The following is a 15,608-nucleotide window of genomic DNA, read 5'->3' on the forward strand; positions in this document are numbered from 1 at the left end:
TTCCCATCACACGCACATCTCTTAAAAGAACTAACAATCTTTGATATAATTTTCAGTGGTTAATTTGTTTAGTTTTTAGTTTATGTTTTTTACTTCTATTTTACATTCTTTCGGCGAACTATTGTCTTTCACATTCATAGAATAAATTAAATAAATATTCTTAATTTTTAAAAATTCAGAATTTTCTAATCTAATATTGTGTCAAAAATAAAAATTTAGTGTGGTCAATTATATATGATATGAATTATTCTAGTTCATTTAAATTTTCTCTACTTCGACTAAAATGTGCCCCCACAAGTGAAAATTTCTGGGTCCGCCACTGGCCCCAAATGTAGAAAGCTTAGAACAGAGGCCAACCAAGAGTCAATGTGAGGTCTAGTGTGGCGGCTTGGGCTAGTGGGTTATTGAAGTATTTATAAAACCATGAGACTTTTGATTTGTGTAATGGAATATAGGCATATAGCCTACATTATTTTAAAGCAAAGCCATGTTAGAGTGGACAATGGTGGCTATATTTCCATGAGAAATAAGGGAATATAAGGAAAGAATGAAGAATAAGACCGATTATGTCGTCTAGCCATTGGTAATCAGTGAAGGCATTGTGACCGCATTTATGAGCAATGACCCAAACACCGGGGCCAACAAAATCAGCGAAAAAGGCAATAGATAGACCAAGCTAGGATAGAGAAAGAAGATGGGAACGGACTCAACGGAGGAATATAATAAAAGATAGAAACGAGATTATATAAAAGGTAGGAGAAGGAATGGATGGTTGAAGTTTGAACAATGAGGAGGAATTGCTTTCTTGATTTGGCTTAGAGTGAAAGGAAGCTTAGAATGAGGGGCTCTCTACTTCAGACCTCAAGCCCACTTGATCCAGTAGCTCTTATTTAGCTAATAGTTGGTTATGGTTGAATATGGTTAATAAGCTGAGTGCAAATAACCCGAGGAAAATAGAATTATAAATAGACTATGATAATCGAGCATCAAATGGTTTCTCATTGATTGTTTAAGTTCAAATAGAACTGAGTAATCACGAATTATTTACCTTCTGTAATTATTTTCTCCTCGATAATTTTCCATTATTTTTCGATTTCGAGTTGAAAGAGTAATACTTACTGAAATTAAAATGATTATTATATAAGTAAATGGACGAATTTAGGGCTCTTTCGAGTATTATATACAGTGAGAGCTAGTTTGGTGTTTTTTTTATTTAGTTAGTCAACTATATTAGGAAAAAAAATCTTGTCAATAAAGATTTTAAAATGAGCAAATTAAGAGCATTTTGTTTTGGTCGAAAAAGCAAGAGCATTGAATAGCAACCACAACAAAAATTCACAATAGAAATGTGGAGGAGATCATCTCTTCAATTCCAAGCACACTGAAAAAATGTCAATTCTAACATCAAAAGATAAAAGAAAAATCTCCCTACTCACCCTCTTTCCTAATGAGATCATCCTTCATTTTTAGAGCTTGTTGTTGTACCAAAAAACACCTTTAATACCATTAGAACTATCCTCATCTGGTTCCACATAAACACACTCTTTTGCTTCCCTCCACATTGCTTTATAAAATGATGTCCCGTCGAATTGATAATAATCTCCAAGTATCGGTTTAATTGCCTTTGTCGCCTCCATTGCATGATAATGAGGCATCGTCGAGAACAAATGGTGTGCAACATGTGTGTCTGTGATGTTATGGAACACCTTGTTTAGTACACCGTAGTCTCTGTCCATTGTCGCCAATGCGCCTCTTAGCCAATCCCATTCCGACGAGTCGTAGTGAGGTAGGGAAGGGTGAGTATGCTGCAAGTATGTGATCAAAACAAGGAACCCATTCACAATCAACAATGGAACACCATAAATACAGATTACCCAAGTCAATCCTTTGACTGCAGCAATTCGAAACAATCCGTATAGGACAACTAAGAAACCAACGTCTGATATGTAGATTTGGAGACGTTCACGGTCACTGTAAATCGGACCATGAGGATCAAAATGGCAAGCGAAACGCTCATAGTGACGTCCTGATACGTTGAAAGCTAAGTATAAAGGCCAGCCAAGAGTAAGCGTGATGCCTAGTGTGATGACTCGGCCTAGTGGGTTGTTAAGATACTTAGAGAACCATGAGATTGCTGATTTAGTTTTTGGGACGAATACTTCATCTCGTTCGAGTGAACCAGTGTTGGAGTGGTGTCGGCGATGACTGTACTTCCAAGAGAAGTATGGAACCAGGAGCAGAGAGTGAAGGACAAGACCGACAGTATCATCAAGCCATTGGTAATCACTAAAAGCATGGTGACCACATTCATGGGCTATGACCCAGACACCAGTAGCAACACAACCAGCGAAAACCCAGTAGACAACCCAAGCTAGGGCAGAGAGTGGAGCAGGCAAGAGAGGGATGCAAGTTATAGCGACGAAATAAAAGATGGAAAGGAGGGTAAGATCATAAAAGACATATGAGAATGATCGAAGGATAGAGCGTTGGAAGCAATGTGGAGGAATTGCTTTCTTGATCTGGCTCAGAGTGAAGGGAGGTTTCAAGTAAGGTGCTCGAGTGAAGGCGTTCTTCTCACCCTTCTTGGTTTCCGGCACAGGCATATTCCCACCAGCACCCATTTTTCGTTTCTACAGAGTTGAAGAGATTGCTTAACCTGGAGTATGTCAAAAGCGAATCAGTAACCAATTTCAAATCAAGTAGCTAGAACCTGATCAGAGTTCAATATCTAATCATACTCTCCCACTTTCAATAGTTAATCATACTCCACCACTTCGAATCAACATTTTAAGTGAGACCGTGGAGTTAAATCAAGTAAAGTACCAATACACAATAAATGTAACACGGACTCCTCAAAAAATAAATATAACACGGCCGAAAATGAAGTAAAATTCACGGGCTAAGTACTTTTAGTCCGGGTAGACTAAGGGCTCTCTTGAGTCTCCTTCCATCCCGCAATTGAAAAGACATTAAGACAATAAATAAAACAAGAACACGTCAACAATAAGTATCATCATAATCTGATATAAAATTGAATTTTTAACGCGTTTTGAAACTAATCAAGTTTTTGTAAATTCCATTGTGCCACTCCAAGAAAAAGAAATAAAATCATAAAATAATAACACATTAGTTCATTCGAATCCGATGGATACAGGAGAAAGTACAAAAACCTTTTTATGTCATATTGATATTCTTATATAAAAATAAGGAACCTAATTCAACGACACCCGACAAAATAATAATTTCATCCGATTTTCAAGTCAAGTCCGAAGTACGAATCCCAAAGTAAAATTTACACAATAAGTAGATCTTAGTCAAACACTAGAACAAATCAACTCTCAAACTTCAACATTGGTGGATCAAAAGAACAGAGTAACACAAACGTGTGTATTAGAAAAAGGAAAAGCCAAATGTAGGTCTTAATCTTGTTTGCTGTGGCAAAGTCATAATTGTAAAAGAGGTAACTTTAAGGGTCCCATTCTACCTACTGCCACAACAAGAGGCCATGTATGAAAATGGTCAACGATTATAAACAATGCTATTTTAACTTAAACTTTGTTAGACAATTTGATTTTTTTTCTTTTAAATCTCAAAGTCATCTAAATCCAACTGTTAAGATCCTAAAGTCGTAATTTTTTTAATCAACTAGTTCAAAGAATAGCAAATGCAATTTGAGGATGTACTATTCGAGTCGAATATTAGAAACTAATAACATTCTATTGTGACATGACAAAAAAAAAACAGAATTTTCTTTCATATATCAAAAGTTAAAATGGAATTACATGTGCAAAGAGAAACGTTTGTATGTTATCGCCAAAATTCTATAGGAAAGACTTAGAGATACCCTTCTGTTCAATTAGAGATTTCAAGAGAAAAAATTGTTCTTCAACAATTGAAATGCAGTAATCAAGAGATAGAAACAAGAATCTTTGAATAAGATAACAATCTAAGCCATGTCACTATGTCAGGATAGAGTTTCCATCAAATTAGATCCTAAAGATTCAATTTGAAAATGAACAATAACATTTGAGATATCAAGTTCAAGAAGAACAGGGCTGAAAAAGGAACAAATTTCTCATTTTTTTATTCAACTTCAAAATGAGTTCGTTCTTAGATGAGATAATTCCTAACTAGAAACCAAAATTGGGACCAAATCTTAATTAACAAAAGGTAGAATTCCCAAATTTTTAGGGTTAATGAGGTCATCAAAACCCTTAGATCCGACCTTTGAACCCCATTACAGCTAAACTTCTTAGAACATCTATGGCGTCAACCCAAATTAAATTAAACTTAAAATGCATGATCAAATAACAGAGAACTAACTAGAAATCAAATATATAATGAGAGAGAAAATGAAATTAGGAAGGAAGAAGGATCAGTACCTTAGGAGAAGCTCCTCTCTCTCTTCGGTTTCTCTCTCTAGAATCTTCTCCCTCGCGAGGATAAATTCTTATCGCTCCGGCGATTACTCTCAATCGCAAACTCCGATATTTAAGCTTGGGTTTCCCTCCACAAGTGGCCTTCTGGGTCCCAAGCACTAGCAACAGTTTGGACTGAGCTCTTTCTTATACGTGTTTCAATTTTATTCGTATTATCTCATTTACAAGGGACCAATAGGAACCCTAGAAAGTTTTACAAATATTATCTTATAAGGAAGTTTATTTACTATGTAAGGTCAAGATTGATTTTGGACAACTAAAATATCTACAATGGACGGATCACAATCTCTACCCTTTGAAAAAAAGGAAGTTTTATAGGCCTCTCCGTTATTGTTAAAGCGGCTCGCATCTCTAATGGGACACTCAAATTATAATTTAGAGCGTCACTTAAGATTTATAGAGATTTTGTTAAAAAACCTTCTTTAATGACACTCTATGATGATGTGGAACATTTATAAAGATTTAAGAGTGAGTGAGTGTATCAAGTACATGTATTTTAGAGATCTTCATTGGAGACTAAAAAAGTTTAGAGTGTCTCTATATTGACACTTAAGAAAGAGAATCTTCATTGACACTTGACAATTAGGACTTTTAGCGTGTTTGTTAGAGTGTCTCCTTGGAAATGCTCTTAAAAGTATTCCTCATTTTTAAATGTTTGTTTATAAGCCCCCTCATTAAAGAAGCACTCTCTAAAGCAGTTTGACCTAACGGTAAAGTTAACGACGTTAGGTCACTGTCTCCTTCTTTTTCATTCATCATGTTTTTCATCTCTGATTCACTTTCTTCTCCTTCTTATTGGTCATCTTCTTCATCTCAAACAAGATGGCAAAACATTTCAAAAATACTAAGAGCATCAATAGAGTGACAATCAAATAACCAATAAAACTTGAGCACCCAAAATATATTCTTATAATAAAGGAGGAGGGTATGTTTTTTATAATATACCCTCCTCTTCAAGAGTTGAGATTATATCTCTCAAAAATTATCTCCAAAAATTGAGATTATATCTCTCAAAAATTATCTCTAAGGATTGAGATTATATCTCTGAGAACGTATTACCAAAGGTTGATATTACATCCCAAACTTATGTTAAGGAGTTAGAGATTTATAAAACTGTTCATATGCCCATAGAACACGGATTATACCGTCGTTATAAACAACGAAAAAAAGAGAGAGAAAATAACGCTTCAAAGGGCGTCTTTTAATTACCCTAATAACTTTGTGGCCAACACCCATTTGATTTTGTCTTCTTTAAGATTTCACCAAATTCCTAATTTTATTGGTGTCTTAACATATACCATCCTTTTTTTTAAGAAAACTGGAAAAATACTTCAAAAGACCTTCATTTCTTAATAAAGTTCGGTTTTAAAAGTCATAATATTATTAAATCTAATATTTGAATAACTTTTTACATGGTTAAACCCTAGAAAAATGTTTATCATCACTTTTATGTTGATTTCGAATAATTTATAAGTAGAGTTAGACTAGAACGAGACCGATCAATTTTATAAATGATTTCGGACTTCGTCCAGTGTGAAAGGGTAAGCGAAGTCTCAACCTGACCAGCCCGAGAGAGTAAGAGCATCTCCAATGAAAAACTAAAAAGAAACTCTAAAATCTTATGTTTCAAATTCAAATGTCAATCTCTAATTTTTCGATCTTTCCTATTTGTCAAGATTGAGATCCTCTATTCGAAGGACTTCTCCAATGCAACACTCTAAAACTCCAAAAATTACTTACGTGGCATTTTCTTTCATTAAAATATATGAAAATGTTGAGTTGGCATTTAGAGATATCTCAAGAGGACACTCTAGAAATGGAGTGTCCTCTTGAGATATCTCCATTCCACCCTCGACACGTCATCTTGGAGATTTTAATTGAGTTTTGCATTGGAGATGAATTTTGAGATAAAAACTCTAAAAGTCCTAAGGGGCCCTCCGAGTTTCTAAGATTGAGATTTGCATTAGAGATGCTCTAAGCAAAGCCTCAAATTGACTATTCTGAGAGTGTTAGCATGCTTTCGGATTGTCCAATCCAAGTGACAGTTTAGGCCGGTTAGTTTGAAGCCCTGCACACACTCTCAAAGTGGTTAGTCTGGAAACAGCAACATCTCAGGACGCATATAGAAGGCTTGGGTAAATTTTCTTTGACCTGAGTAAACACCGAAACCTGATTAATTTGAGATGAGTAAAACACCCAAACCTGACGCTTGTAATAGTCTGTCTAGTACTTTTAGCAGCCCCCACTTGCGTGTTGCGTCACTTTGGTTTTGTATTCAAACTTTCAAGTTGAGTGAAATCTTATAGGAAATTGAAAGCTAAGAGCATCTCCAATGCAAGACTAAAAAAAAACTCAAATATCAAGTGTGAAAAATGGATCTCTAAATGGCCTCTTTCCTATTTGGCCATTTAGAGACACTCTATTGCCAAATCTTCTCCAATGCAACACTCAAGAAAAACTCTAAAACCTTATATTTTGGTTTAAAACATATGGATTTGCTTATGTGGCACTTAGAGAATCTCAAGAGGAGGATCTCTAAAATAAATCTTGACACGTCACTTTAGAGATTCATGTTGAGTTTTGCATTGGATATGGATTTTAAAGAAAAACTCTAAAAAATCTTATGTGACACTCTAAGATTTAGAGTTTGAGTGTTGCATTAGAGATGCTCTAAGGCCACTGTTTAGGGAAATCAAAAAGTTTTCTGGGGAACAAAATTTTATAGGAAATTGAAAATGTAGATTTTGTTAAACTTTCGGGAGCAATGAAATTTCTTCTTCCTCATTTCTTTCAATCTCCGCCCACCACCTCCGACCACCACCACCCTCTTTGACCAACACCATCACTTCTCTATTTCTTACTTTCTCTATCCTCCTCTCCCTCTTTCTTCTCATCTTCTTTCTAAATCTGTTCAGATGAAGGGACGACGATTGGGAGGGTCACTTCATCGGAAATCTCGTTTGAGTGATCTCTCAAGCCAGAACGTGCTTGTTTGAGGGAAGGAGACATCTCCTTCCCCCAAACACGTGTGGCGTCCCGTGCGAAGGGAATATCCGATTTGTCGGAATAAATAGAGAGGGACGAGGGAAAAGGGAAGACGTGATGAGAGAGGAAAGATGAAGAAGAACTGGTGGCAAACACTGGCTACAACCAGGGTCGTGGCTGAAAAATTCGGGGCCCTGTGCGAAAAAAATTTATGGACCTTTCGTACAATAAAAAATTCAAAACGAAAATTGAACGAAATGCAAGATAATATGCCAGTACAGATGAGTTTAAATACAAGTTGAAAAAAAAAATCGTAGGAAATTTTTTTCCATTTTTTATTTTATTGGAAAATTTAGTCTAAGAATCCACAATAACTTGAAACAAAATTTTGTTCTTTATTTTCATAATAAAATATTAAACTTTCGTGGAATTTAACTTAATATAAAATCATTAATATTGTTCAGTTTGCTACTTATCAAACATGATTAGGGGCAGAACAAAGATTTCTAGCGAGCATGACTAGTTTAAAATGATTGAAAGAAAATAATTTCTCTTTATAATGTACAACAATTTTTTAGATATGCTACTATTTGCATAATGATTTTCGCATATGTAAATATATATATATATATATATATATATATATATATATATATATATATATATATATTTACATATTTAAATTTTTATTTTCAAAAATCACTTAAAAAGTTGAAAGAATGCACCCAAATTAACAAGGCCAGCGCTTTGGGGAAAGCTAAAAAGTTTCCGAGGTGTGAAGACTTGGTCAAAAATTGGTCAATTTTGTTTGACAATTTTATTTGGAGGAAAACAAAATACTTCTCCACCTCACCTCACTCTCTATCCACCTCACCTCACTCTCTCTCCACCTCACCTCTATAAAAGTGTAGTAGAGCAAATATAAAAGTCTATTTAACATTAAGACTTTGAATTTTCAAAACCACAAAAGTAATCAAATGACGGGCTGTGTGACTCGATCCTCCGTCACTAGCTTGAAAGCTTAAGTAGTGTACACTGTACCAACTGAGCAAATGCAAAGGTAATGTTATTAAATCTACCGTTATCTATATATATTGGCTTATAGGATATGGACCTTTGTATTGGTGGGGGGCTCAGTGCGGGCAGGCACTGGCTCATCCACGGGCCTGGCTACAACGCAATGCTACAATCAATGGAATTTGGATGGTGGTATGAAGGAGCGGTGGAAGAAACGGTGGTGGTGGTGGTGGTGGGGGTGAGAGGAGGAAGAAATGGTGGTGGTGGATTGCAGGAGAAAAAAAAAATTTAGGTCCCGGCATTGGCAGTTTGTGGGCATCCTTCACCGGTATGAAGAAGAAATAGTAGCAGAGGGCCCAGAGGGCTTTGGTGAACCAGAATAAAAATTAAAATAACTTAGGCTTATATTTTCTACCCAAAATTTCCCACCTCCCCCAAATTTTCTTCCTTTTCCAAAGGTATGGTCGTTACTAAACTCTTTTTTCTTGTTGCAACAAAAAACGTTGTTTCTTACAAATTGAAAAAAAAAGTAGGGTGCTTCTAAAGGCACCGGGCCAAAAGGCTGTTAGCATCTAGAAATTTTGTTGACTCGGGTCAATGGTCTTTGACCCGAGTTCTCTCTAAGCACTGGTATTTAATGTGGGTGACGTTCACCTTCATTTGCTTCTTCCATCTTCTTTCGAAACAAAAGTAATCCCAATTCATCTTCTTGTTAAACTAGAGGAATAAATTATTCATATAGTTCATAATCGATGAAAGTCCTAATCTTAATTCTAACATTAACATAATCAAATTAAGATATGGATTCACTTCACAATCAGATCGACAGAACAATCAGATCAAATGACGATTTCCAATTTGAATCGCCGCAAGATGAATTCTTCTCAAATCAACAAATCAACCCGACTTTCTCAATTTTTGATAGAAATCATCTCCTGAATCTCGAACATAATTCATCAACGTCATCATCATCATCGTCTTCTTCTTCTTCATATGAAGATCTCGAATCAATTCCTTCTGAAACTTACTGTATCTGGACACCGAGATTTAGTAAATCATCCACTACAAAAAATATGGTCATTTGGGACGATTTTAAACTGTCCCTAATAGTCATAAACTGTCCCAAATGTCCATTGGGGACAGCTTCAAAACCGTCCCTGTTACCGGCGTCCCAAATAATATTTGGGACAGATATAGGGACGGCTAGATAGCCGTCCCAAATTCATTTGGGACAGGCAGAAATTGTCCCCAAAAATATTTACCATCCGTCAACCACCTATCTATTTGGGTCGGTTCTGTTTCACTAATCTGTCCCGAATAAATATTAGGGACGGAAGATTAACCGTCCCTAATAAGATGAAATTTACAAAAAAAATAATTGAAAAATTTCTAGCTATTTAATATTAAATGTATTCAATGTTCCTAATACAGAATAATCAAAATTAATTACATAACCGGAAGAGAATGTATTTTTCAATCATTCTATATACCTAATTCCCAGATATCAACAGAAAAAATACATTAAAACTATGCTATTTAGTCTCTATGAATCGTCAAGATATCAAATCCGCTTCAACTTTGATGTTGCCATTCCAAATGCCTTCAATAACGATCGAAGAGTCTGTAGTTTCCTGTCACATATCACACATAATCAACAGTAAGAAGATACCTTTGTAAAAACTTGAAAACAATAGATAATCCAATTAGAAAGATGCAGAAAAAGAAAAAAAACCTAAGCAACAAAATTGAGAACCTATGTTACAAAAGAAACAAAGTATTGAAGTAAAGAAGACATAAAGTAACATCATCCATGAATAAAGGATAAATATAAAAAATAGAGTAGATATTTAATTAGAAACACCTACAAGTCACATTTGAAACGAAATGGGCAACCTATGTTTTAAAACAAGTAAATCGGATCACATAGTGTTTTATGATACAACTGCTACATAAGAAAACAAATACTTAGAGTTAGTATTATTCAACAAAAGGAGGACATCTAAACGGGTTGAATGGGTAAGCATTATGAAGGTGTCCATGTTACATAGATCGTATTTATGTAGATATAGTAGTTAATACCTATAAAGGTGTCTATATTACACATGTCATATTTATGTTTAGTTACATGGTGGTGTTGGATTGGTTTCAAGCTTTACAGCTTAGTTACAAGGTGTTCAACTAAGTGTCTCTTACGTATAATCTAGGTTTAAAGCTAGAGAGCAACAACTCAAGGAGAATATGTTCATAACTAAGATATGCATGATGTAAAAGATTACCTTACGCTAATTTAATGAGTGGATGAACTTGGATCGGTAGGAGTACTTCCAAACGACAACTCAGGTGTTGAAACATGTTGCTGCAAAACGATTATATAGGTTTGTAATATTGATTTTGTAATGATATTAGATCTTAAATCGTAATTATTTAGGATTATACCTCTTTGTTGTGAAGATTTCTCAAGTAATCCTTTATTGCTGCTAGTTCCGCCCTTGTACTATCAAGTTCGTTTTTCATCTCTTCCATTTTTTTTTCGTTCGGATCTTCTTCATTGCTATTACGAGATTTGGTCGTTGATGATTCTCCCCAAATAGTTTTTGGAGTGCCTTTTCCGTAACACCGGATAAATCCTCTACTTTCAGGTCCCATAACCTCCGCAAATATGGGATCAGGTCCATCTTGTTGTATAGGTATCCCGCCTTGAGTATTCTTGGCAACTCGGTCCCTCATTTCTTTCTTGAAATATTGAAAGTACAAAAAGGGATTAAAACATGTTTATAAGCAAATTGTATAACATTGGTTAATTTACTCGTTACCATCTTTTCATCCGCCTGAGTTGTTACTGGTGTATTATCCTTTTTCGTATGTATCTTGATGAATACTTCTACTTGAGTAGCTGGTGTACCCGTTGGTGCAATTCTTTCAGGATCTTCCTCGATCTAAAAAAAGTCATTATGTTAGTACATATATATATATATATATTTAACAAATTTAATTATAATAAGTGTTTTTCACCTCGATGGCATGTTTTGCATAATTCTTCGAACCACCAGTGTGTGGCATTGTAAGTTTCTTCCTGTTCTCTTTGTTTTTTTCTGCTTTTTCCTGTGTTGTTACAAACAATGACAATGGTAAATTTATTAATGAAAACCAACAATTAAAACAATAATAATGTTTCATTGCAATTGTATTTTGAAACTTACCGCGTTTTTATCATCTTCCCACAACTTCACCAGCAACCTCCATGAATCTAAGGGAACAACTTTTGGTCTGTTTCTAATTCGTTCTCCCGATGTGGAAAAAGGATAAAAGTGTAAGCGCTTAAATTCATATTTCTGATCTCTCCAAGCTCTATTTAAACTTTCAAGCACCCACTTTATGTTATCATCCGGGATGAGAAAATGCTTCCTGATATTGCGGACTGCTTCTTCCTTACGTTCTGAGGGCATTTGTTTCCAGCTGCTTATGTGGACAGGTAAAATTTTGACATCTCTCCCAATTTTTCCAACTAAAGATGACAATTTAGTTGAGTTTGTTTGAACAGGTTTTCTGCGTTTCCAACTTGTAAGTAGTGGATCATGCGTGTCCCCTAACCAGGTGAATTTCGTTTCTCCTCTTCCCTTTCTAGAAATGACTTGTCCTTCTGATTCAGCCATCTAATACAAAAGCATAAGAATAACTTGTTAATATATTTGAAAACTGAAACCAATACATAACTTAACCATCATACATAAAGGCAAAAAAAGAAAACAACATTGCACATTGGCACATCACTCTTCATAAGGATATGGCTGCATTATTAGGAACAATGAAAGGGTTCAAACCCCTTTAAAAGTTTTTGATTTCTACGAAAGATCAACATTAAACAGAATACATACCTGCTACGGTGCTAGTGACTGCCTCGATAATAATTTTATCTCCACCAAATGCACTGCTTAAAAAAAAATCAAAAACAAAAGAAAAAGATCATATAACCCATGCTAAAGGGTGCAATCTTGCTTTTGCTAGGACCATTTCTAATCAATATGAGATATTGGAATGCTTATAGCCTTCAGCAAAACAAAAACATATATACCATGAACATTCTTGAAAGAAAACAATAATATTAAGTATCACATTAATAATTAGTTAACAAAACAAAAGTTATTCAGCTCAGTCTAAGCGGATTCATGCGTCGAAGTCATCCTGATCGTACATGTCGTCTTCATTTGTCTCATCTTCTTCTTCTTCTTCATCTTCTTCTTCATCATCTTCTTCTTCTTCTTCTTCTTCTTCTTCTTCTTCTTCTTCTTCTTCTTCTTCATCATCATCATCATCTTCTTCTTCTCCTTCTTCCTCAACTTCAACAGGTTCACTCCGTCTATTCACCATAAGAGTGGAACCTTCAATTGTTTCTCCCATCACATCCTCCCTAACTAAATTCACATTCTCCCCCCATGAAAAATCAGTTTGACGTCGATGACCAAATGGATTATAGTCAGAAACTAGTAAATCATCATCTTCACCCATATCAAAACTTTCTCTAGGCTTATTCTTCACGACCACATGCCAGTCTTTCTCTATTGGGTCTTGTACATAAAAAACTTGTTGTGCTTGAGATGCCAACACATAGGGTTCTTGTTTTTGGGTTGGTAACGTATGAGCAAAATTTACAAGTGTAAATCCAAGTGTATCCACCTTTATACCTCGACTAGTGGTTACGTCTGCCCATTCACACTTGAAAAGTACAAATGTACGCCCACGAGGATATGATACCTCTACTATGTCGACCAAACGCCCATAATAAGTTAAATCTGCTTCAACCGAATTCTGGTCCCTTGAACTAGCATAATTAGATACTGTTGCAGTAACTACAACACCACTGTTCTGTGTCTTAGAACCACACTCTCTCTTCATAGTTTTAAAATGAAACCCGCCGCTTGTATAACCAGTGTATCTTTTTGCTGCAACAAAAAGACCTTCTGCAAGCGCCTCATGCCCTTCTGATATAGGCAAATTCGCCTCTAGACTCTCTTTAATATATTCTTTAAACCAACATGCAAATTCTCTTTTATGCTTATATTGGAGTTCATGTTTGGATGATTTTGGATGCAACATTTGAAGAAGGGTGTTATGTTGCCTGCATCAAACAATATTTATTAGTAAATTACTCTAATTTGCAGCATATAAAGTGTATTACTTATGTAAATTGGAGAAAACTCACTCGATTATTGTAGAGATGTTGTCATCATTGAATAACACATAATCATGTATTTGATCCCTTTCCTCATTGCTAAGAATAAAGCCTTCAATACTTCCAATATGACTGTCATCCACATATCTTGGGGGTCTAGTTAGTCGGGTTTCAACATCCTCTAAGTATCTTGTGACAAACGTCAAGCACTCTTCAATCATGTATCCTTCTGCAATGGACCCCTCGGGTTGAGCCTTATTTCGCACATATTTCTTTAGTGTACACAAGTATCTACAAATTGTATATGAAAAATTCATGTAATATAAATATGAGAAATAGTTTATTAAGAACTCAATTCACGTGTACAAACAAAAAATACCTTTCCACAAAATACATCTAACGGTAATGAACAGGACCACCTAATTTTGCCTCGGAGGCCATATGGATTGGTAGGTGCATCATAACGTCAAAAAATGTAGGCGGAAATATCCGCTCTAGTTTGCAAATAGTCAAAGTAATGCTTTCTCCCAATCTTGTAAAATCTTCTGGCCTACCTACCTTCGTGCATAATTCACGAAAGAACGCACTTAGTTCTATAATGACCGAGGTAACTTTATTTGGCAAGATATTTCGAATAGCCAACGGCAAAAACTGTTGCATAATAACTTGAGAGTCGTGACTTTTTAAACCAATTATTTTGCCTTCCTTAACTTTTATGCATCTCGAAAAGTTAGAACAGAACCCATCAGGCACTTTCAAACTCTTCAATACTCTGCAAAAAGTTTGTTTCTCGCTCTTAGTCATCCAATAACAAGCAGGAGGTATATACCATTTGTTTGAATCTTCAATCCACTTTGCGTGGAGCTCTGGTCTGATACCCATTAGTTCTAAATCATGCCTTACTTTAAGATTATCTTGATATCTTTTATTTTGACCCAAAAGAGTGCCTAACACGGTATCACATATATTTTTTTCGGTGTGCATAACATCTAAATTGTGTCTAAGGAGAAGAAATGGGAAATATTGCAACTCGTAAAGTATAGGGAACTTCTTCCAATTATCAGGAAAATTAGATGTTTTTCGAGGTATTTTTTTAGGTCGCTTGCCTTCCTCACCTTCTTCACCATCTTCAATAGGAATTTTGCCAAATGTGTGCGGAATTCCTCTCAATAACTCTACTATTTCTAGACCTGTTAGAGGGGAAGGAGGTTCTCTTGTTTCAACATCTCCATCAAAATCCTTTTTAAGTTGACGAAAATTATGATCCATAGATAAAAAACGACGATGTCCCATATAACATATTTTACCCCCATTTTTCAGATACTTGCTGGTTGTATCTTTGCCACATGTTATGCACGCCTTGTACCCTTTCGTGCTCCAACCTGAAAGCATTGCCAAGCCCGGGTAGTCACTAATTGTGTTTATGACAGCTGCATGCATTTTGAACATTTGCTTCTTTGATGCGTCATAAGTGTCTACCCCTTCTTCCCATAATTCTTTCAATTCATCAATCAGAGGTCTCATGTAAATATCAATATCATTTCCAGGGCTCCTAGGACCTGGTATTAGTAAGGACAAAATCATATGAGGTTGTTTCATACACAGCCAGGGTGGTAAATTGTATGGAATCAGTACCACTGGCCATGTGCTATGCGCAGAACTCATATTCCCAAATGGATTGAAGCCATCGGTTGCTAATGCCAGTCTAACATTCCTAGGATCAGCAGCAAAACTTGGAAATATCTTATCAAAGTGTTTCCATGCTTCTCCATCTGCTGGATGTCTAAAAACTCCATCTTTTGTGCGACCTTCTTCATGCCATCGCATGTCTTCTGCAACTTTAGATGACATAAACAAACGTTTCAACCTTGGTTTCAATGGGAAGTAGCGGAGAATCTTTGCCGGAGTTTTTCTATTTGTAATGCCACTTTTCTTTACATATCTTGGAGCATTACATACTGTGCAATTTTGTAAATCTGAATTCTCCTTCCAAAATA

At 35.6% G+C, this 15,608-nt stretch overlaps 1 protein-coding gene and 2 pseudogenes across 2 annotated transcripts; all 3 read right to left on the bottom strand.

Moving 5' to 3' along the window:
* Positions 1 to 244: 244 nt before the first annotated feature.
* Positions 245 to 1,457, bottom strand: LOC147558956 (delta(12)-fatty-acid desaturase FAD2-like; annotated as a pseudogene).
* Positions 1,284 to 4,617, bottom strand: LOC147558957 (delta(12)-fatty-acid desaturase FAD2-like). Its single transcript, XM_086660711.1, has 2 exons — positions 4,383 to 4,617; positions 1,284 to 2,656 (listed from the first exon to the last, which is right to left on the bottom strand). Exon 2 carries the CDS (start codon positions 2,619 to 2,621, stop codon positions 1,467 to 1,469), a length of 1,155 nt encoding a protein of 384 aa, XP_086516837.1. The 5' UTR covers positions 2,622 to 2,656; positions 4,383 to 4,617; the 3' UTR covers positions 1,284 to 1,466.
* A 6,099-nt stretch (positions 4,618 to 10,716) lies between these two features.
* Positions 10,717 to 15,477, bottom strand: LOC147558958 (uncharacterized; annotated as a pseudogene). Its single transcript, XR_015234151.1, has 8 exons — positions 13,991 to 15,477; positions 13,642 to 13,902; positions 12,612 to 13,557; positions 11,642 to 12,094; positions 11,454 to 11,543; positions 11,255 to 11,377; positions 10,878 to 11,174; positions 10,717 to 10,797 (listed from the first exon to the last, which is right to left on the bottom strand). The product of XR_015234151.1 is annotated as an uncharacterized LOC147558958 (transcript).
* Between the last annotated feature and the right edge of the window lie 131 nt (positions 15,478 to 15,608).

Source organism: Eschscholzia californica, unplaced genomic scaffold (assembly GCF_041429995.1).
Source record: "Eschscholzia californica isolate CP2 unplaced genomic scaffold, dmEscCali1.0.p SCAF_2, whole genome shotgun sequence".
Lineage (NCBI taxonomy): Eukaryota > Viridiplantae > Streptophyta > Magnoliopsida > Ranunculales > Papaveraceae > Eschscholzia > Eschscholzia californica.

Excerpts from the sequence above, each read along its gene's own strand:
- LOC147558957 (XM_086660711.1), bottom strand. The coding sequence starts at position 2,621 with ATGGGTGCTGGTGGGAATATGCCTGTGCCGGAAACCAAGAAGGGTGAG.